Source organism: Nicrophorus vespilloides, unplaced genomic scaffold, assembly GCF_001412225.1.
Source record: "Nicrophorus vespilloides isolate i.1.1-1 unplaced genomic scaffold, Nicve_v1.0, whole genome shotgun sequence".
Classification (NCBI taxonomy): Eukaryota; Metazoa; Arthropoda; class Insecta; order Coleoptera; family Silphidae; genus Nicrophorus; species Nicrophorus vespilloides.
Genome location: NW_017100088.1, coordinates 1,523,233 through 1,543,427, shown reverse-complemented (window position 1 = coordinate 1,543,427; position 20,195 = coordinate 1,523,233). Strand labels below are relative to the sequence as shown.

Below are 20,195 nucleotides of genomic sequence, written 5' to 3'. Positions count from 1 at the left end.
AATCACATTTATTTAATCCTACAAAAAAATAGAAATAAAAGTTGTATATATATATTGTTTTAAAGAAAAGGTTGCTTCCAAATATTAAGTAATTTGTGTGTTTTGAGTTAACTGAACGACGAATTTAGCGACCCGAAAGATACAAACTTAACAGAGAAAAAAATACACGTGTGTAATTAATATTTATAAAAAGGGAGAATTAAATTTAAATGGGTAAATAAATTAATGTGGGGTTTGTGTGTATATAGGTAGGTAAGAGATGTAAGTAGGAAATAAAAAGAAAATTATTAAGAAAATTATCACAATACCAATCGCCGGACTCCGCATTCCACGCAAAATTTAGCCGTTGTCACTGGGTATTTGTTGCCGCATTCGTGGCAAAATTTAGTCATTTTACCGCTGCAGCAACCACCACCAGTATCCTTGTTAGATGAAAAGTTGGTTTGAGGATGTTTCATTGCACTTGCTATGGTCTTTGCGCTGATGCAGATCTCTGATCCACTGGAAGTTTGACTTTCGTGTTCTAGGGGTGAAAGTTTAACAACTTTTGTGCGAACCTTGGGCTTATTACGACTCAGGCTGAAAACAAAATTAGTTTACATTAGTTTATCTATTGAATGAAAGTTTTAATAAGTCCTTGATGCGGAGCAGTACCCCAACTTTTTGCCGACACTACCCAATTTGACTTTGAAATTGTCATAAGCTAGTTTCAAGGGAGTTCTTTGCCTGCCAGAGCCTGAGCTCAAGATTTCATCCGTATTAAACTCGTAATCATTAAAATTGTCCACGCTATTTCGACCCATTCTTATTGCGGATAATTGCCTGACACTGAGAATTTTGATGGCGCCGTTGCGCCGTTCAAAAAAAACGACATTTTGTTACAACAAATTTCCTGACTATTTGTTGACTTATATAACTGGACATACCGGACACTTGATTTCATTTTTTACTATTTTAATTTTATACACTTTATTTTTCTCTTAACAACAATATTAAACTTTGATAAAAAAAGGATTTTACTACTATATTAGAAATGATAATCAATCATATTTGATACTTCTAAAAAGCTATATAAACTCAATTAAAAACAATAACCCTTTGTATATTGTTAGACAATTAATTTTGTAAATATAATAAAGTAAATATAGCAAAACTCACCTTCCATAGGCAGAATCCCCGCTAATCTTTGAAATTGTTTCCTCCTCGCTGTGCATCTTCTGCTCTTTCCTCATCTTCTCTTCCTTCTCCTGTAGATACATCTGCTCGTACCTCTTGTACTCCTCGTACATTTCATCATCAATGGAAAACAGATCATCTGCAACTGGAACTGGCACCTAAAGGGGACAAGTAAAATAATCGCTCTAAACAATCTCTCAAAGTTAAACTCTACTTACAACGTCCGGCTTCTTTTTGGGACTGCGCGATATTTCCCTTTCGTAAAGAAAATTCTGCACATCCTCCTTGTTCTTTAAATTTTTCGGTTTTACAGTATCCAGAACAGTGATGGACTTTTTCAGCGTATTGAGATTCTTGATTCGATCTCGAGGACTTGCCGATCGGATGGAACTGGAACGATTTACATTAGGAGTTTTGGTCTTGCGGGGGACTAAAGACTTTTTAGGCGGCGAAGGACTGTTCTCGTCGGTGGGAAGAATGTCAGGTATAGAAAGATTATCGAATTCGTTGATCAAGCGCGGATCTATCTCATACAACGTCGTCTCTGAGAATGTGGTTTTGTTACTCGATAAAGAGATAGAGTCAAAATCAAGCTTCTTTAACAGATTTTCGTCGTTGAGGTTTTCGTTGATGAAGTTCTCGATCAGTTCGAAATTGTCGCGGAAATCGCACGGAGGATCAATCACCGAAGCCCGTTTTGTTGGTTTCTTCTTTTTAGTCACGACTAGAGTCGGTTTGATTGTATCCTGATCCTCGTCGAGGAGTTCCAGGAACTGTTTGTGCGCTGTCTTATACGGGTCATAGGTTTCCTGTCTGTAAGCATGAGTTATATGAAGCACAAGAATAATACAAATTAAAAAGAAACAATAAAAGACAACAATAAAAGAGTGAGAAAATGGCTTAAGGAACATTCCAATGGTCACCTGTTAGTTTTACCATTGTTATCTATTTTGGGCAAGACCAGCAACTCAGGCACCTTCGCCGATCTCCCCTTCTTAACGTCCATTTCAATCTCGGGTAACTTCAAACCACTCTTCGCATTTTGCCAATCAATCTTCATCTTCTTAGATTCCGAAATCTCCACAGAAATACTACTATCCACGCTACTAGGTCTCTTCGATACATTCTCAAATCTCGGATTCGACGTTCCAATGCTATTATTTTCCTTAGGCGTGGAAATCTCTCGCATGAACTCAATCCCGGCTATTTCCAAAATCCTCGCCGCATCGAACTCATTGTTTTTAAACTCGCATTCAGATTTATAACAACTAGCCACGTTCTTCACCAAATTTGTCTCGCTGCGCGTTCCAACGCTGAATTCACTACTACGTTTGGACAACGCGATTTCGCTGCAACAAGTCCTCAACTCCCGTTCCAATCTGGCCTTGCTTAACGCTATGGAATGCCAATCGCAAAACCCCTGTAAACTTTCCACCTCCTCTAAACTGTTGCAATCGTCGCTCTTCTTGAAAATCATTCTCTCTATGTTCTGAGAGTTTAACTTATCAAATGAGAACTTCGACGATGTTTCCATCGTGGTTTCCTCGTCCGAAGTAATGTTATTGTTGAAACTATTGCAAGACACTTGATTCAATTTCGTTGGAATCATATCCATGGATCCCATATCTCTGAACGACTCTTTTACCTTTAACTGGTTATCCCCCTTTGAACTCTCCATCTCCTTGGACTCCTCCCTGACAACCTCCAATCCATTAATAGGCACATCCTCCGGTAAAACTCCTTCTAACTTTAATTCCGACTTCAAGTTATCCCTCAACTGCAGGACCAATTTTTTCCGAAGTGCCACCTCCAATGAATCTTCATTGTTTTCTGTGCAATCTAACGACGGCGCGTAGCTCTCTGCATATTTGGACTCATCGCTCGACTTATCCAAACTGTCTTTTGGTGAATCCAAGCTATCTCCACCAGTAAAGCTATCAAAATCTACATTGTTGTCTTTGCACAACAAAGTGACCTCAAACTTAAACACATCGTCACCCTTGGTATTGGACTTCAACTCCTCAATGAATTGCGACCCAAAGGTAAACACGTCCATATTCAATTTATTGAGAAGAATGGTATTCTGTTGGTCTGATTTAATAGGTTTGTAACAAAAGAAATTCGAATCGTCCTCCTCGCTACCATAAAACAGTTCAATCTGCTTCAAACTATCATTTTCAGGAAGGTTAACCTCTAATTGTTTATTAAGATTATCCTTACAGGAATTTCCTTCCTCCTCTAAATCAATCAAATTAGCAATTTTGCATTCACAATTTTCACTTTCTAAATTTGGAGATATAACTTCACTGTCACTAGTTTTCAACTTATCTCTAGGGATTTCTTCATCACAGTTTGACGTATCTTCCATTAACTCTTTATCATTAATTTTACAAACACTTTCATTATTTTCATTCAATACTACTCCGTATTTCTGAAAGTCCTCGATGAACTTTGACTTTACACTAGAATCTGATGGAATCCTACAATCCGGCATTATAATGCGTTTTACCGAAACGAAATCCTTCTCACCTGCTTGCAGCGAGACTTCACAAGAATTTTGATTTGGTAAGATTTTATTAACTTCTGTAGTACAGTTTACTTCATCACAACAATTAGCACTTAACAACTTCTCGAATTTCTCCATATCTTCAATAGAACTATTTTCCTTCAAATCCCAAGAAGTACTACGATCAACATCAACAATAGCTTCGTTTGGTAAAGACTCATCTTTAGCATCTATTTCTTTCGTATTATTATCGTTTAAAGAATTTATGTTCAATTGATCAGTAATTTCATCTGCGATCGTTGCTTTAAATACGAATACATCACTTTGCTTAGGCTCAAATCGAGGTTCTTCCGTTGCATGGAAATATTGTATTTTACCATCACTGCTTTGTGTATTTAAGCTTTGATCTGACATTTTATTGCCGGTCGGAGATTTATTGTAATCAGGTACTAATAAAATGCAATTATCTTCAACTGGGACCTGACCTAAAATTTGATTTTGATCGGAAGGTTTAAGGAATATGAGAAACTCTTCGCGGCACTCGTTAATTCTGAAAAGCTGGTATTCATTGGGATAACCTTTCTTCAAAACTAAAGCTTCTAAGGGAATCCCGTAATCGTCATCAACTTCATTTTGAACAGCTTCTTCGGATGGGCTAATAAACGAATTACTCTTCCACTCCTTCCAGGACGATTTATCTTCGCTGGAGTAATTAACCACAGGTTCGATTATATGCGTTTTTCCTTCATTTGAATCATGTTCAATGAATGATTTATTTGATATGTTGCATTTAATACTAGAAGCGCTTGAGGCGCATTCTGAATTGCTTAATGGGCATTTCAAGAATACTAGAGACTTAGTTTCAGCTTCGTCTTCGCATAAGTCATCATCTGTGTTTGCTTGAGGGATAATATTAGGATTTTGATCACCGGCTTCTTGATTGGTTAAAATTGGTAAATCTAATTCTATAAAATCGGTGATTTTGCACGAATCTCCCCAATTCTCTTTCTTCGGCATTTCCACCGAATCGAAGCTGATATTATCATCACTAGAGGCGGAAAGTTTTCGTTGTCGCGCTAAACTATCTTCGACGTTTAAATTTTGCGGAATTTCTCTGGTGGAGATGTTATGGTTGAAGACGAAGACTTGCTTTATGGCGCATACTTCCGGTGGTGTCGGAGGGGTTTCCGGTTTGCCACATTCCGCGATGATCAAACCGGAGGAGTTGTTCCAAATGTTTTTATCCTCGTCTATCTTCTGGGGTTTCTTCAGCGGCCTTCGAAGGACAATCTTTTTGCGCGACTGCTGCAATTTCGGGGATACGGGATTGGCGAAGGTGTCGCTCCAGGTGACCAACTTTTTGGGGAACGGTTGTGGACCGTTCAACTGGGAGACGGTTAGACCATTGGAGATGGTGTTCACGTCGGTCCTGTTCAGTTTAGTAGTCGCGCGTCTACCGCAACTGGAGAGGAAGAAAGGAGAAAGGATCGAGACTTAATAACAGGGTAATTTAAAAATAGCAAACAAACAGCGGAGAAATGAAAAAGAACAAACGTTAAAAAATTACGCAGAGCGAAGGAGAATGGATCAAGTGCAAATCTCCCGCCGTATTTTTTCCTTTCTCCCTGCTCCTGGAAAGGACGTGCTAATAAGATGAGGGGGAAAAAAATAAATGAAATTACCTCTTCGCGGCTTCCACTTTAGCCTTGGGCGTTTCCGATCTGGCTTCTGGACTCCGCGACTCTGGCTTGACGGGCTTCAAGTTCAAAGTGCTTCCGCCGTCTCTGCGAATGCTCGGCTTTCGATCCAAATTTCCGGTGCTGCGAGACACAGGAATGTTCTCGTTCCTGTACGGGCTTTGGTATTTCTCTTTCACCGATCGCTTGGGTTTGTTCAGTGGTGGAACCCTGTACTTGATCCTAGCCTCAAGCCTCTCCTTGGCCTGCATTATGTTCGCCGGGGATTGGGGAAGTCTCGCCTTCCTCTCCTTGCACCACTCCACGTGTCTGTCGAAAGCCTTCGGGCCGAACTGTCGATCGCATGTCGGACATCTCTCGCAACCAGAGCTGGTGACCGGAACACGTTTTGTATGGATATGGTCGATCCTCTGCGGAGCGCTCTTCGCTGCGCGTATTGCGTTCACCAGCTGCTGGTGCTTTTCCTTCCAGGCGCTCTTCGGAATTTCCTCTACTATCTCTGGCTTCTTTAGATATGTGCGTTGGTGGAAGTGAGCTAGATCTGTACCCTCAACGCGCTGCTTCAACGAGTTAAAGATTTTCCGTTTCTTTGTCGCGTTTTTCTCGCAAACGATCTCGTGTTTCGCCAACGGTTTCGGCAAAAATGTCCTCCCGCATATCCCGCACGGTGTAAGTTTCTCCTCCAGATTTACATCTACAAAATAAAAATATATTAATAATTATATTACTTTCAATTTAAAAAATACTTTAATTATTATAACATAATATTTATTACATATAAAAAAAACATTTTATTGCGCAACTTTTGATATGAGATTTTCCAAATGCTAAGACAAATTATTTCAGACCAAAATTATTATCTTTTAATATTATATTTAACTTTTTTCAATAAGAAAATAATTTAATAAGTAATACCTTTTAAAAATTAGTGATTCATAGCTATTTTTCAACTAATATTTTAGATATTCTCAATTTTCTAAGAAAAATTTGTAATATTCTTATTTTATAAATCATTTCTAACCAAATGTTTATAAAAAAGTAATATAAATATTTGTAAAAGTTTATATTTTTTAAGTATAAAACTTTCCTTTATTTTTAATAGGCAATAAATATTATTTTTATAAGTTTCTAGTAAGATAATTTATTCAAATACCAAATTAAGAACCATTCAATTAATTGATTATTTATATAGTTATAAAATTGAAGGAATTTTAATATTAAAAATGCTTTAAATGTTATGTACACTAATAGGCTAATAGGTCTAATTATTTAAATAAGACTAGACGAATATATTTTTTTTGCGTCTCAATATTTTAAAACTACTCAAAGAAACATAAATAAACCCACATAAGACACATCTACGTTTGAATTGAAAACCTGAGAGGCGTATGTTGAATGAATGATCCAGGTGCGTGAGTGTGTATTATTGTTGAATCTTTCGGTTTTTTATTTGCAAAACGGTACTAATTTCGTTATGCTAATGTATTCCCATCACAAATTAACAACAACAAATGGAGAAAAAAAAAGAGTGTGCAACGGATCCAAGGTTGCGCATTAAAAATCCACCTTCGATCCGATGCGAAAGCAGGTATTGATGACACAATACCGGTGTTATTTTTAGACTTCAAGTAACTCTGATTGTTGCTAACTTTCTTGTCAACTTTGACTGGGAAATTGTCAACATTGATATTTGATAAAAGATGATCCATTGTGTGTTGTACTTTTGTTGTTGTTGTTGTTCTTGCGAAGGCGGTGTTGGGGGAGGCGAAGAGGGTGTTACGCGACGGCGACGCTGCACGCATCTGTGTTTATTTATATCGAAAAGACGGCGTCGCGGCAGTCTTCGAAATAAACTGGCCCGACCACCCGGAAAAGCGTGTGCGGAAAATTGGATTTCCGCAAGGCGGATGTCCAAGTTTCCTGCGGAAAGCGGAAAAAATTGACGATCACAGATCGGGACTCACCTTCCTCCAACACTGGCTCGGCCATGATTTTTGTTTTGTTATGTTTCCAAGGAAACAACTTGTGAAGCATTGCATTTGATTGCACGTCGGTCGTCATGGGGGAAGAATGAGAGCACGTGGACGCGCTACGCGCGCGCTTCTTTCTATTTTTCCTCTTCAAGCCGCCTCTCTCCACCAGAAATACATCCTCAATTGGTTGCATAATACCTTATACCGCGAACAAATCGGCCATCCAGAGTATTATCTGCAATCTACTGTCTACCTCCTCCATAGGTCTTCGGTCTGGTAACCACCTGGTGCTCATGCACCAATGATTTTACAAGCCACCGCAGCGCAATATTCCAATCGACCTCCCCTATCCCTCTAATAAAAGTATCCAGAAAATCACTTAAGTTGGTCAAAGTTCCCACTTGGAGAACTTCCTTTAAGTACTGTTCTTCCCTTCCCTATAAATCTGCCGCAGCTGCAACAAAATATTTATTACACAACATATTTTTCTTTTCCGAGTATTTATATCTGAGAAAGAAATGTTAGTAGCAGCAACATAAAATTAGATTTAGAAGAATTCACAAAAATTTCATCATAAAACTAAAAATAATGCATTGGAATTTATTATGAAAATGCGTATATAAGAAAATAAATGGAAATTACCTTTAGATCTATAGAAACGTAATAATTACAAACTTTTTCGTATTGCGCTGTATATAAATATAGAATCCTGGGTTTCCCTCCACTAATTTTCCTACTCTTTATTCAACAATTTCCATCACAATCTTATATAGACATCAAGATTTATAATTATAGACATACCACATACAAATCATCTCAGGGTAGGAACATCTAACAAATGACCAAGTTTTATACAATTTCATATCTTCAACAGTTTTAATTTGTAATTAACAAAATTTTCAATTATATTTTACTTCATAAAAGCTTCTAAAGAGTAAATAGAAATAAAGTTATGTAAAATATTAAAGAAGAAAAATGTATTTTGTATTGCAATGTTATTTAAATCTTGAATCTAGGTTTTTTGATACTATGATACTATAGTATCAATCACAAAGGCATACGGAGTAATGAGGATGCGGACGAGCTTGCTAGAAACGGCAATAGACTGTTAGACAGAAGTATCATTGTTGACTATAGTGACATTTTCCATTATATTAGAGGCTCTTCGGGATCGGTATGGCAGCGTAGATTTGGGGAGGAAAGCGTATACAAGGGAGTCTCGTTTTATCAGGACAATCATAGGACACCCGGGTTTGAGAGGCTGGGCTTCATCAGGAAATCGGAAATTGCAAAACTGAGTCGCATAAGGTCCGCACACATGCGGACTCTGGTGCATTTGGCCAGAATCTGGTGGCAGGATTCGGACAGATGTAGTTGCGGGTCGGTGGGTACGGTAGACCAATACTTCTTCGAATGTATTTCTAATCACCCTACCGATTTAAGACTTTTGGGAATGCTAATCCGATATAAGATCCCACTACCTACATCCGTCCAGACTCTTATTGCTACAGATAACAGGAGAATGTACAGTGTTTTGCTTTGCTTCATTAAGTACACAAACATTGATATATAATTTTAAATGTTTAACTCCCACTCACTCATATTTTGTCCTCAAAGGTGACGGCTTTGTGCTGAACCGCAGAGACCCCGGTTTGAAAATTTGTTACTTTGTGTTACGCTTTGTCGCCACTTGTGGATCACCATTCTTTCCAATCCCATCCAGTAACTACGCTAGCAGCAGTAATGAACTTTAGTAGAGTTAGGGTATTATTATAACAAAACAGTGGATGGCGAAATTGCGCAAGATGCCTAAGTTAAGTGAAGAGGGAAAAAAGAGGGAATTCTAGTTATATGTATACAGTAAAGCCTCGCTTAATGAGTTTAATCCGTTTCATTATGTGTACACAAGTTTTAAAAAAGATGTAGCAGGCGCGCAATCCGGGACTTCTCTTCTCATCGTCATTCATTTTTGCGAAACGTTACTTGTTAAGCGAGTCATTTTTCTTACAACTCATTTTGATCGTTATGCGAAATGCTCGTTATGCGAGGTTCCACTGTATTATGTATTTCATGTGTTTTATCTACAATATAACTTAATAGATAAGTTATGCAATCTATTACTTCCATATTGATTTTTAAATGTAACATATTGATAAGTATACTACATGAAAACTATGTGTTTTGGGTATAGAAATAATGATACAAATAACTATTTTTTAAACATAATTTATAAAAAAATATTAATTTATTCTTCACTTAAAAAATAGAAACAGCTTTAACTTTGTTGACAGGCGCGTACAGCAATTAATTGTAATAAAATGTAGATAGGCGCAAAGATTTCGGAGAAATCCAGCGTCACATGTCCAGTCAATCTCTTGCATAGAAGCAATTTAAACAGGAAGGTCATCAGGAGGAAAGTAGCCGACCAGCAGACCCTCAAGAGGGCAGTTTTCAGTGTCAGCTCAATTAACATCCGTATAAAAACGATCGTACAAAAGTAAGCGTTCAAGGCATCCCCTGCGAAGAGCGGGAAGAAGATGAGCCACCAATCGTTATTGTACAACTCAATATTCGGATTGTATTTGAGCGCGAATGTTATGGTGAAGATCAATATGGAGATAAGGTTGGTCCATATCTCGAAGATCGTCAGCCCCAGCCACTTGATGATCTCGTGTATCGTGAAGAACATTATGACAGAAGATCCTTCTTGAAAATTCTAATTCTTAAAGCAGAATTTTGCCTACGCACCAGCTCATAATCTGCATCATCTGTTGCAGGCTCCAAATCATCTGCAAAACACATCAAATAAACATTTAAAAATAATCAAACATATATTATTTTTATTTATATTATTACCAATGAGATTTGTAGTTAATGTTTCTGTTGCACAATCATAACTAATATGTTTTTCACAAATTTGCAGTGCTAACAGTATTCCTCGTTGAATGGCAGCACCCAAGCAGTATATAATGATTTCGTTACTATCCTTGTTTATCAGCTTCGTGCAACGTTCTAATAAAGCCTGAAACAAATATACAGAAATTAGTTGTTTTTATTGCTTTTAACCTAGAAATATCTACCTTGATATGAGTTTTTGTGCTAACATAGATAACGTTCTCAGCCACCTGAGGCTTCTGCGGGGCGCGCTTCTTCAAATTATGATTTTTACTTGGATTCCTTTGGCCGTTCGCTTTCTTTCCATTAGAAGAGGACTCACTTTTCACAGATTGATCAGCCATTGTGGAAAATGGTAAAAACAGAAATATGGTTATCTAGATACAAGTTTTAGACAACCCAATACACTCAGTTTCTATACAATAAAAATTCTTGAGTATGATAACCCCGACACCATGGATACCATACAAATAATTACATATTTATGTACCATAATACCACAACAATAAAATGAACACACAAAACAGGCTTGACCAACCCGCGGGCCGCATACGGCCCGCAAAGCTTTGAATGGGCCCCATCAAAAAATCGTAAATTTACAAACTTTATAAGATTGCGACTGAAATATCATTTTTTGCTCATCAGCAATCGTCAGATAACTAAAATACACCTGATCTTAAACATTATATTTGTTTTTTTCGAAATATCATCAAACCAAAAGTGTGTATATAATGGTATAAAGGTAAATGATTTATAGAAATCTATCTAATGGATATTATACAACTTATTGCATTAAAGTACTTATTTTTTATTCATTATATATTTTTTAGAGATCTTCCAACTTAGAATTGTAAAAATATTTAAACATTAATATAACATTAAACATTTCTTGTCACTTTTCCAAAGAAGAAACATTCAGCAAGGAATACAGACCATTGTGTATTGTTACAATTGCATACATATTTTGATATACAAATTTTCAATTAAATGTGCGCTTTATGTTCGAGATTTTTTTCAGTAAAAAGACAATTTATAATTTGTAACTTGGAAGTAATTTTAATTGCTTAACATAATTTAAATAAATAATACGTAATTAAAAATAATAATATATATTGAGTTTCTTAATGCTTAAGTAGAAAGCGAATTTCCAATCATGGCGTTATGAAATGCTCATACGCCTAATACAATAACATATAGTGTATGTACAAAATGGGTAACGAAAATTATATAAACTCTCGCCCAAATTTGTCGGACTTTCGAGTTTCGCAAATACGAATAAGTTAAACGATCACAGGCTCTTTGGGTCTTCAAAGTTTGCGGCTTAATCATACGAATCCGTACTTCGAATAAGTCAAATCCACCGCAGTCAGATTTCTCAGCAGATGTTTCACGATCATTGTGAAGATTATTAAGCCGAAGCAGATGTTTCTGACTACATCTTGGACGTCGGCTATGGTCTGGTACACCGCACGTTGCCTCAAATTTATTTTCTGAGTCTTCATCGTCTTCTAAAAAAAAAACATAAAAATTATTTCATTAATCGTCGACTAAGGTTTATTAAGGAAATTCTCTTTAAATTTGTAATTTGATCGAAATATTTAAAAAGAAATGCAATTTCTTAACAATTATTAACGCAGCAATACATTAAGTGATACTTTCCAAGTATTTGTTTTATAAGCTTACTCTTCATGACTAATTTAACAAAAACTTGAACAAGTTACTTTGTAAATATCACGTACATTGGACCTTTCTTAACAAGCATTTTATAATTTACGTAGATTGTAGATATTACCTGATCAAGTGTTCTGAATTTAAGGGCACTGAAGTTGTCAAAATCTGAATTCTTCTGACACTGAATTATCGATCGCTAAACAATGTATTAGCTTGGCTTCACTAATCTGTTTCTTGTAGTCGGAACGTCTGGTCCTGCCTCTCCTTACGAAAACCCCCCACAGAACTAAAGCCCGAATGGGGCGTTCTATTTCAGATACACAAATGCTTGATGTACGTTTTTTCTAAGAAGGATTCGTTTCCACGGCTTCAGCATTTTGCAACGGCTATATTTACAGTTGTATTTATAGCTGTGCACTATCTGTGCCGCAGTAAAGCGGGGATTCGCCTGCGAATTATTGATTTTTTTCGTCCTTTTTCTCCCAGAGTTTTTCGCCTCGGAAAATAAAAGTTTTTTTTCTGTCGGATACGCAGAAATCGGTATTTTTACATGGGTTATTGACCGTCTCCCACGCTAAATTGTTTTCTTTTAAATGAGCGCACCAGATTCACTTCCAATCAACTGCAACAACATCGACGACTCGAGCACGTTAATTAATGTTGATTGGCTTCGTTTTATTCAATCGATGCATGCGAATGTAATCCTAAACGGAAATGAATTTGTTTAAACTATAAATGGGGAACTTTGAAAATTAGGGCAAACCTCCGATGACATTGAATTTACATGTCCATCCATATTTGGTAGATTTCAATCATGTTTTATTCTTCTCACTTATAACGAATCAATGTATTAGTTGCTACTTATTAATAATACGTCTTTATAAAGCTACGGAGAAATCGAGTATGAAACATCAATGTCGATCGCTATTCAAATAAATTAGCTAAGAAATATTTTTTTTTGTTTTAAAACTATTTTAAAATGAACATAAATGGATAATTACTTAACATACGCACGGAAAACACAACATTCATTATATTTAACATACTCAAAAGCAATTTAGAATATTAAAATTATCTTTAAAGACAATAACAATACTCGTGATTGGCCTTTGACGTTGTTAGGACGTATCTAAAATCTACCAAGGCATTTTCCTGACGGAGGTAGCTAATTTTTTTTCCAAAGAGAAGGCAACAACAAAACATAAAAACAATGTAATGTTGGTTCATTATCAGCATTTTATTATTGATTTGTAAATGCTTTGTTTTGCTGCGCATTTTATTTGCTTGTATTTCTAATTATGATATAGGTAATTATTGCTGAAAATATGATCAGATTTACAGAGAATTTCATAATGATTAAATAATAAAAATTCACCTGGATTCATAATTCTTATTTGAAATAAAGGTTCAAAACTATCGAATTTGAAAGTTTACTTGTTGGTTAAATGTTAGTTCTGAAATCCAAACTATTATACTATATTAATAAACGTCTACAGGATTTATTATTTTTGAATGTGTGATGTATATTTGGTTGCATAATATAAGTCAAATAATTCCTGTTGCGTTATGAATATGTAGCATCAGCATATGGTAATTAATTATTCCTAATAAGCGGTATATGCGTAATGCAAACAAAGGGGGAACATAAGATTTGGAGCAAGTGGCAGATGATGGGATCAGGGTATTCGACTTTGTTTTTATCTGTTATCTTTCTCCAGTGAAGATAGCCGTTCATCAGACACTCCGGGGCATGCTGCATCATAATCATAATTTATACACAAACAACACGTTCTAATTAAAAGCAATTAAGATCCGGCGAAGTGCGTTGTAAACAAACGTCCCTCGTATGGTTAACCGTCATCAAAGTATTTTCGTTTCGTACCCGGCGACAGAAGAGATTCAGAGCAGCTCTGCAAAAGTGGTGGTAGAAAAAAATCTGCGACGGGATTTGTGTCCTCCATTTTTAGCTGGCGTTTTAAAAATACCGAAGACACAAATCCCAAAGTTCCAAACCGAGGCGACTCATGTATATGCACTGTAAGTAGTAACGATATCAAAAGCTTTTCATTTCCTTCATTTTCGACAATCTCAAATCGAGCCATTGCTAGCAATGAGAACGCGGTTTTCTCAAGCATTTCCTAAATCCTCCTAATACAAAGCATCTTTTACCTTTTAGGTTATTTATCAGTGGTAAACAAAAACAAACCTGATTTGCAGGAGTAGGTAATTATGGAAACTGAGCAATTCTCCCTTTGCTGGAACAACTTTCAAAACAATCTCACTGCTGGATTCCAAGCCCTCTTCAAAGATGAGGACTTGGTGGATGTCACCCTTGCCGCTGAGGGAAGGTACATCAAAGCACACAAGGCAGTCCTCTCTGTATGCAGTCCATACTTCAAGGAGCTGTTCAGGAACAATCCATGCAAACATCCCATTGTGATCCTTCATGACATCAATTATGAAGCGCTTACAAACCTGCTGCAGTTCATGTACCAAGGTGAAGTGAATGTAAGCCAGGAGGAGATTCCCAACTTCATGAGGGTGGCAGAGATATTGAAAGTCAAAGGCCTTACAGACAACAGCAATTTAAACAATGAAGTAAATTATATTTAGTTTTTTTTTGTGTTCAAGTTAATAGATATTTTTTTATTTTCAGGATAATAAAAATGGATTGCAAGAGACGATAAATAATCAGCATATATCACAGCCTTTTGTTGGCGTCGCTGATAAGCAGCCAATTATGAAGAGGACGAGGCCTATTAAAAAGATGATCAAACCAATACAACACTTGAAGCCACTTGAATTTCCAAACTCTTCTAATTCCCCATCGCCGTCGCCGAAGTCGCCTCTGTGTAAGCAGCCCAGATTGGATGATACCGTTGAGAACAAGATTGGACCTGCGAATCCGCCGCTGCTGAAGCCCAAACAAGAACCCTTTGATCCCGACGAAAATCCTTACAATGATCATCATTCCTCCGATGATAAGATGGACATGTCCAATATGACTGACACGAGTTTAGGTGAATCCAGCGATCATTCCAGGGATTACAAGCCGACTATGACGGACACTTCTAGTCCAGGTACGTTACTTACATATTACTATTTTTTTTAATTTATAAATTAGAGCCCTTGAAAAGATATATAAAGTAATACACAAACTTTAAATACCTCATTATCTATTTGTTCAATGGCATTTTACGATTTACATCGTTTTGTATCTCCTTTTTTTCTTTACTGATTTCTCTATATCTAAATTACATATTCTATGATCATCATGTCTTGCGTATTTGTGCATAAACGTAAACGAAAATTAAACTGAAAACATAATAAGTAGATTATTTGCTGTAGGTATTTAAATGTTAATGTATTATTTTATTGTGCAGGGACAATACAATGCATTATGGGTAAGAGGGGACTACCGAGAATTATTATCGACGGTCATACATTTTTCAAGAAGAGTACATATAAAAGCAAATGTTTCTGGTACTGTAAAACTAATCGGACACTCAAGTGTCCGGCGGTTTGTTGGACGATCAACGGAAGTATCGTCAAATGGCCAGAGGATCATAACCACGAAATTGTACCGGAAATAATTCACCCCGAGGAAGACACTGTCGTTGCTATTGAAAACCTAAGGCAGGTCCTCATGGATGCCGCTCGATAGAGATAAATACGCCTTCATTATTTTTATTATTATTTTTAGTTATTACTCCCATTTTTTTAAACAATTTTTATGCCATTTTTTGATGCTACGTCTCGATATGTTTCTAAATATGATATGAAACGTGAGCGTAACTTCAAAATCCTTTTTTACAGGTTAAAAGCGTTTCCATTTAATATGTTAAATTATAAAATTATGTGTGTCTAATTCGAGATAAAAAAAAGTATTAAATAGTGTTGACTCTCACAACACGAATTGAAATTAGTAAAGTTGATTCGCATCTTGATTTGGTAATGAATTTTAGTATTAGTTTGTGATATATAATTTGAATTCCAATATTTTTTTTTTGTGTAAAATTTGTGAATATTAAGCAAAAAATTGAAAATCTCTGTACTCCTATTTATAACATTTTTGTTATTATGGCATTAATTGTAACGTATATTTATTTTAAATGATGAAGAACGCTGATGACCGATGTTTTTCCTTGCGCGTTTTATATTTTGGTCTTCTAGTGGGTGGGAAAATATGATCTTCACAGGGAAAAATATTGAATACTATGACGATATTGATGATATATGACTATTGAATAAACGATTTGAAATCATGCTCTGTTTTCTTTCTCTTTGTAGGAGGGTTGATGTTTTTGAAGAGTCGCAAGGGCCAACCAGTCCTGATACACAACGGCCACATGTACACGTATAGTCACACAGTGGAGAACCGAAGGGTGTGGGTTTGCGTTAAGAAAAAACATTTGAATTGCGGGGGTTGTCTAATTACAGCGAACGGACCAATGGTAGTGTCTTACAGTGTTCACAATCACGCTCAACTCAACGATGTCATTCAGAGGCTGCAGGCGGACAGCTGCAGTCCGTCGCCGGAACTCATTTAGAAAATTACTATCCAGTCGGACGAGGAAGATGGACTTATGGACACATTATTTATTTATTTATACTATTTATATTTACAAAGACGATTCTATTATCACAGACGGTTATATCCTTATTTTCTATTCATTCATTCGGTCCATATTTTCATTTGCTCGCGATGGATACGGAAACGTAAACCAAAAGCCATTTATTGTTATTTTTACTGATTACTGTTATCGAAACATATAATTACGACAACAAAAAAGATTATTAAGAAGAGAGTTAGCTTTAATTTTATTTTCTTGGTAATTCTACGAAGAATATGTATTCTGTTTTTAAAGAAAATAATTATCACAATTTTTTCTACCTAAGCATAACATTTATTTTTATTGTATAGGTAATACCTAAGAATGATGTTTTATTTACTTTTAATGTATTTACCTAAGAATCGAAAAGAAGAATTATTGAATTCTGTTATTATCAAGTTACATATATATAATTGTTTCCTGTTTCTCTTTATCCTTTCGTTTTTTTTTATTTATTGAATATTTATTGTTTTCCTTGTGTAAAAATAAATTTGCTACTTATTTAAATTTCAAACATACATACATGATACATCTACAAAAAAAAACTACAAAATTTTGGGTGCATAAAGAAATCAATTAGTTTAAGTTCAAATTTTTTCTTGTACATATACTTGTTAAATCATCTCATAGGTTTTAGTTAGATTCTTCTCAGAATTATATATAAACACATCAAATGGATTCAATTAAAATTTGTTTTCTATAAATATAAGAAACTTTATATATTTAAAAGCAATTATATTGCATATATGCTTAAAAACAAGTATTTAATCAATCTTTTCTTTGGTCTACAACTTCATCTCTTCCCTTTAATATTTTGGCATATGCTTTAATACTTGCTTTGATGATTACAATAACGATATTGTTATGTAAATTGGTCCTTCATTTTTGGATTGGTCTTATTTACATGAATTAAATTTATTGAAATACCTTGAAATTGATAATACCAAAAGATTGTTCATACGTACAACAGCTTTTTTACAGAACATAGTTTGAATTTCAAAGATTTTTTAACATACAAGAAAAATAAAGCACCCTGTATATCATAATATTAACTGTGCTAAATGGCTAACTTCAGTTTGTATATGTACCAATTTGTACCAGTTGATTTTTCAGATGTCAAATTTGACAGTTGTATTCATTATCGTGTATAGTGTAGTGCATTGGGGAAATAATTGAATAAACAATGGGATTGAACAGTCTCTGAAAAGCTTTCTTGATTCTAATACAAACCACTCATACCTTTCCATAGATTCACAATCGGATTTCTGTTATACGCGACCATCTGTTGTGGTTATATTAAAATCATGAATGCTTTTCAGAGATGCCCGAATACCTCGGACGCAGTGCCGCTTTATTTGCCGCAGAAGTTGTATTTAAAACCAATAGCGCGATTAAACGTTTCCATACATATAACCCAGAAGATCCTGGGTAAAACAATCAAACATTACGAGATCATGGAAAAGTTGAAGGACCTTATAAAACCGGACGAATTTGTTGTGCTTAAAGTGACTAAAACTACCCTAGAGGTAATCGAATTTGATGCAGAAGTGGATCATAGAAATAAGTTAATAAAAGTCCTTGATAAACTGCACAACAAGACAATTAAGCTGAAGGATTTCACAGACTTGATGGGTGTGAAAGCTGTGGAAAGCAGGAACGCGTTTCCCGTTCAGCACGAATGGGACTCGTATTTTCGAGATGCCAAGGATATGAATGAAATGAAGCCTGGCGAGAGACCAGATACAATACATATATCGAATCTACCAACGAAATGGTTCATCGGCCAAAACAAATTCGAATCGCTTCCTTCAGACAAACTGGTCTATAAAATATTTGAGAAGTACGGACCTGTCCGGCAAGTCGACATACCAATTTGCGATCCTTACAGATCGCAAATGAAGTCGCACATCACCGGAATACAGGATTCGTCTTTCGAAAAGTTGGACTTCTTTGAGGCGTATGTGCAATATAAGGACTATATAGGGTTTAAGAAGGCAATGGAATCTTTGAAAGGCATGAAGCTTATGTGTAAAATTGATGGTGAAGCTAATATGATAGATATGTTTGTTGATTTTGATAAGAGCAAGCATTTGAGTGAAGCAACTATTAGGAGAAGAGATATAGTTAGGGATAGATTGATATTGAAGCAAAAGGAGAAGGAAGCCAAAGAAAAGGAAATTCAGCAAGAAATTATTAAGCAGCAAATTGCAGATAGGTTTGTATAAAGATAAAGTTTTAGAGGAAAATAAAAAATATTTTCATTACACTTTCAGCAAAAAGAAAATTGATATGAAAAATGAGAAAGAAAAGAGAAGAAGGGAGAGGGAAGAAAAGAGGAAGGCTAAAATATTAGCTGAACTTAAAACTAAGGGATCTGTGGACATTAATGATAAAATAGCAAAGGAAGAGAAGAAATTGTTAAAGGTTCAAAGACGCCTGGAATCTATAAGACTTGTTGAAGAGTTGTTTAAAAGGATTAAGGTTTGTTCTCAATATTATCACTATATACGTGTGATTTATTTTATTAATTGAGCTTAATTTATTTATTCTCGTTTTAGATTAAAGTGCAAAAGAATCCCGATTTTACGCCGACGAAGAATTGTAATAATTCAGAGGTATTTTTGATAGATATATTTGAGGATTGATTATTTCAGATATATTTTCAGTTATCCAAGTTAAAATCGTTGACAGAGCATGAAGTGAAATCGCAGAGAGAAAAGTTGCATCATGCAATTGAAGGGCGTGTTATACTCAAGTCGATTATTGCCAAGGAGAAGATCGACGACGACGCTTCAAGCAGCACATCTTCTCTTAGTTTAGATAAAGGTTGAATTTTGATAATTAGGGTGTAGTTAGCTTATTGTGCGGTTTTAGATTATGAGGATACCCATCGAAATCAAATGTACCATCCACAGCCGATGAACGACATGAATTGGTATAATTATTTACCCCAGTATAATGGCATGTCTGCAGCTGCAGCATGCTATTCGCAGTTTCCCTATTACCATCCTCATCATTCGAGGGGAGGTCGCGGTATGGCAGGACCGTCCAGGCGTAAGATTATTTTTCTCATTAAAATTGCGTACTAGAAATATTCTTTTAGTTCAAACGGTAAGCAAATTTAATACCTACTGTAATTTTTGGTATCGTACGAATATATACGATAGGGTTAATAATTGCAAAGCTGTTACTTGAATGTGGATGTGTTGTGCACGATTTAATTATTGTCGTCGTCGTTAAAGGACGATGGACGCGCATATTGAAAGCATTTTTGAACTCTAGGTCCGCAACGGAGTTTTAACCGCGGCAGGGGGCGCGGGGGAATGAATCATCCTTATTTTCAACAAGACTATTATAAGTACGCGCATCAATTTCTGAAAGATCAAATGAAGCGTTACAGCCGGTACTCGAGGTCCAGGTCGAGATCGTATTCTAGGCATAGAAGTAGAACACGTTCTAGGTCACGTTCGTACAGTAGGTCCAGATCGTACTCCAGGAGTAGATCGAAGCGCAGGTCGCGATCTCAGTCTCAGCACAGCAGACGCAGATCGATTTCCAGGAAATCCAAGTCCAGGTCCCGGTCCAAGTCTAGATCGCGAAGCCGTTCCAACGATTGAAACGTCAAAAAGGCCTGCTTTCAAGATTAAGACAATTTGTTTTTATT

At 35.9% G+C, this 20,195-nt stretch overlaps 5 protein-coding genes and 1 long non-coding RNA gene across 9 annotated transcripts; 2 read left to right on the top strand and 4 right to left on the bottom strand.

The window, feature by feature from the left end:
• Positions 1 to 232: 232 nt before the first annotated feature.
• On the bottom strand, positions 233 to 8,034 carry LOC108567453. The gene is made up of 6 exons (XM_017927940.1): positions 7,995 to 8,034; positions 7,344 to 7,806; positions 5,365 to 6,073; positions 1,395 to 1,989; positions 1,159 to 1,334; positions 233 to 579 (listed from the first exon to the last, which is right to left on the bottom strand). The coding sequence occupies exons 2-6, from the start codon at positions 7,543 to 7,545 to the stop codon at positions 300 to 302; spliced, it is 1,962 nt and encodes a 653-aa protein (XP_017783429.1). The 5' UTR covers positions 7,546 to 7,806; positions 7,995 to 8,034; the 3' UTR covers positions 233 to 299.
• Positions 8,035 to 9,575: 1,541 nt separating this feature from the next.
• LOC108567404 (transmembrane protein 203) lies at positions 9,576 to 10,062 on the bottom strand. The gene has a single exon (XM_017927835.1). It carries the CDS (start codon positions 10,039 to 10,041, stop codon positions 9,628 to 9,630), a length of 414 nt encoding a protein of 137 aa, XP_017783324.1. The 5' UTR covers positions 10,042 to 10,062; the 3' UTR covers positions 9,576 to 9,627.
• Positions 10,022 to 10,714, bottom strand: LOC108567403 (ribonuclease P protein subunit p20). The gene is made up of 3 exons (XM_017927834.1): positions 10,433 to 10,714; positions 10,209 to 10,374; positions 10,022 to 10,141 (listed from the first exon to the last, which is right to left on the bottom strand). The coding sequence occupies exons 1-3, from the start codon at positions 10,589 to 10,591 to the stop codon at positions 10,041 to 10,043; spliced, it is 426 nt and encodes a 141-aa protein (XP_017783323.1). The 5' UTR covers positions 10,592 to 10,714; the 3' UTR covers positions 10,022 to 10,040.
• A 626-nt stretch (positions 10,715 to 11,340) lies between these two features.
• On the bottom strand, positions 11,341 to 12,696 carry LOC108567410. Its single transcript, XR_001891243.1, has 3 exons — positions 12,682 to 12,696; positions 12,040 to 12,622; positions 11,341 to 11,755 (listed from the first exon to the last, which is right to left on the bottom strand). It is a non-coding gene; the product is annotated as an uncharacterized LOC108567410 (long non-coding RNA).
• Positions 12,697 to 13,487: 791 nt separating this feature from the next.
• Positions 13,488 to 16,722, top strand: LOC108567474 (protein bric-a-brac 1-like). 3 transcript variants are annotated; one of them, XM_017927964.1, is made up of 5 exons: positions 13,488 to 13,955; positions 14,095 to 14,516; positions 14,575 to 14,998; positions 15,302 to 15,322; positions 16,209 to 16,722. In XM_017927964.1, the coding sequence occupies exons 2-5, from the start codon at positions 14,148 to 14,150 to the stop codon at positions 16,466 to 16,468; spliced, it is 1,074 nt and encodes a 357-aa protein (XP_017783453.1). In that variant the 5' UTR covers positions 13,488 to 13,955; positions 14,095 to 14,147; the 3' UTR covers positions 16,469 to 16,722. The 3 variants fall into 3 exon arrangements, with proteins under 3 accessions (XP_017783453.1, XP_017783452.1, XP_017783454.1); XM_017927963.1 differs by lacking the exon at positions 16,209 to 16,722 and having other exon boundaries at positions 13,489 to 13,955; positions 14,136 to 14,516; positions 15,302 to 15,869; XM_017927965.1 differs by lacking the exon at positions 15,302 to 15,322 and having other exon boundaries at positions 13,491 to 13,955.
• An 887-nt stretch (positions 16,723 to 17,609) lies between these two features.
• On the top strand, positions 17,610 to 20,194 carry LOC108567434 (A-kinase anchor protein 17A-like). 2 transcript variants are annotated; one of them, XM_017927902.1, is made up of 7 exons: positions 17,610 to 18,746; positions 18,805 to 19,012; positions 19,090 to 19,146; positions 19,198 to 19,357; positions 19,406 to 19,585; positions 19,635 to 19,642; positions 19,814 to 19,951. In XM_017927902.1, exons 1-7 carry the CDS (start codon positions 17,836 to 17,838, stop codon positions 19,856 to 19,858), a joined length of 1,569 nt encoding a protein of 522 aa, XP_017783391.1. In that variant the 5' UTR covers positions 17,610 to 17,835; the 3' UTR covers positions 19,859 to 19,951. The 2 variants fall into 2 exon arrangements, with proteins under 2 accessions (XP_017783391.1, XP_017783390.1); XM_017927901.1 differs by lacking the exon at positions 19,635 to 19,642 and having other exon boundaries at positions 19,814 to 20,194.
• The last annotated feature ends 1 nt before the right edge of the window (position 20,195 follows it).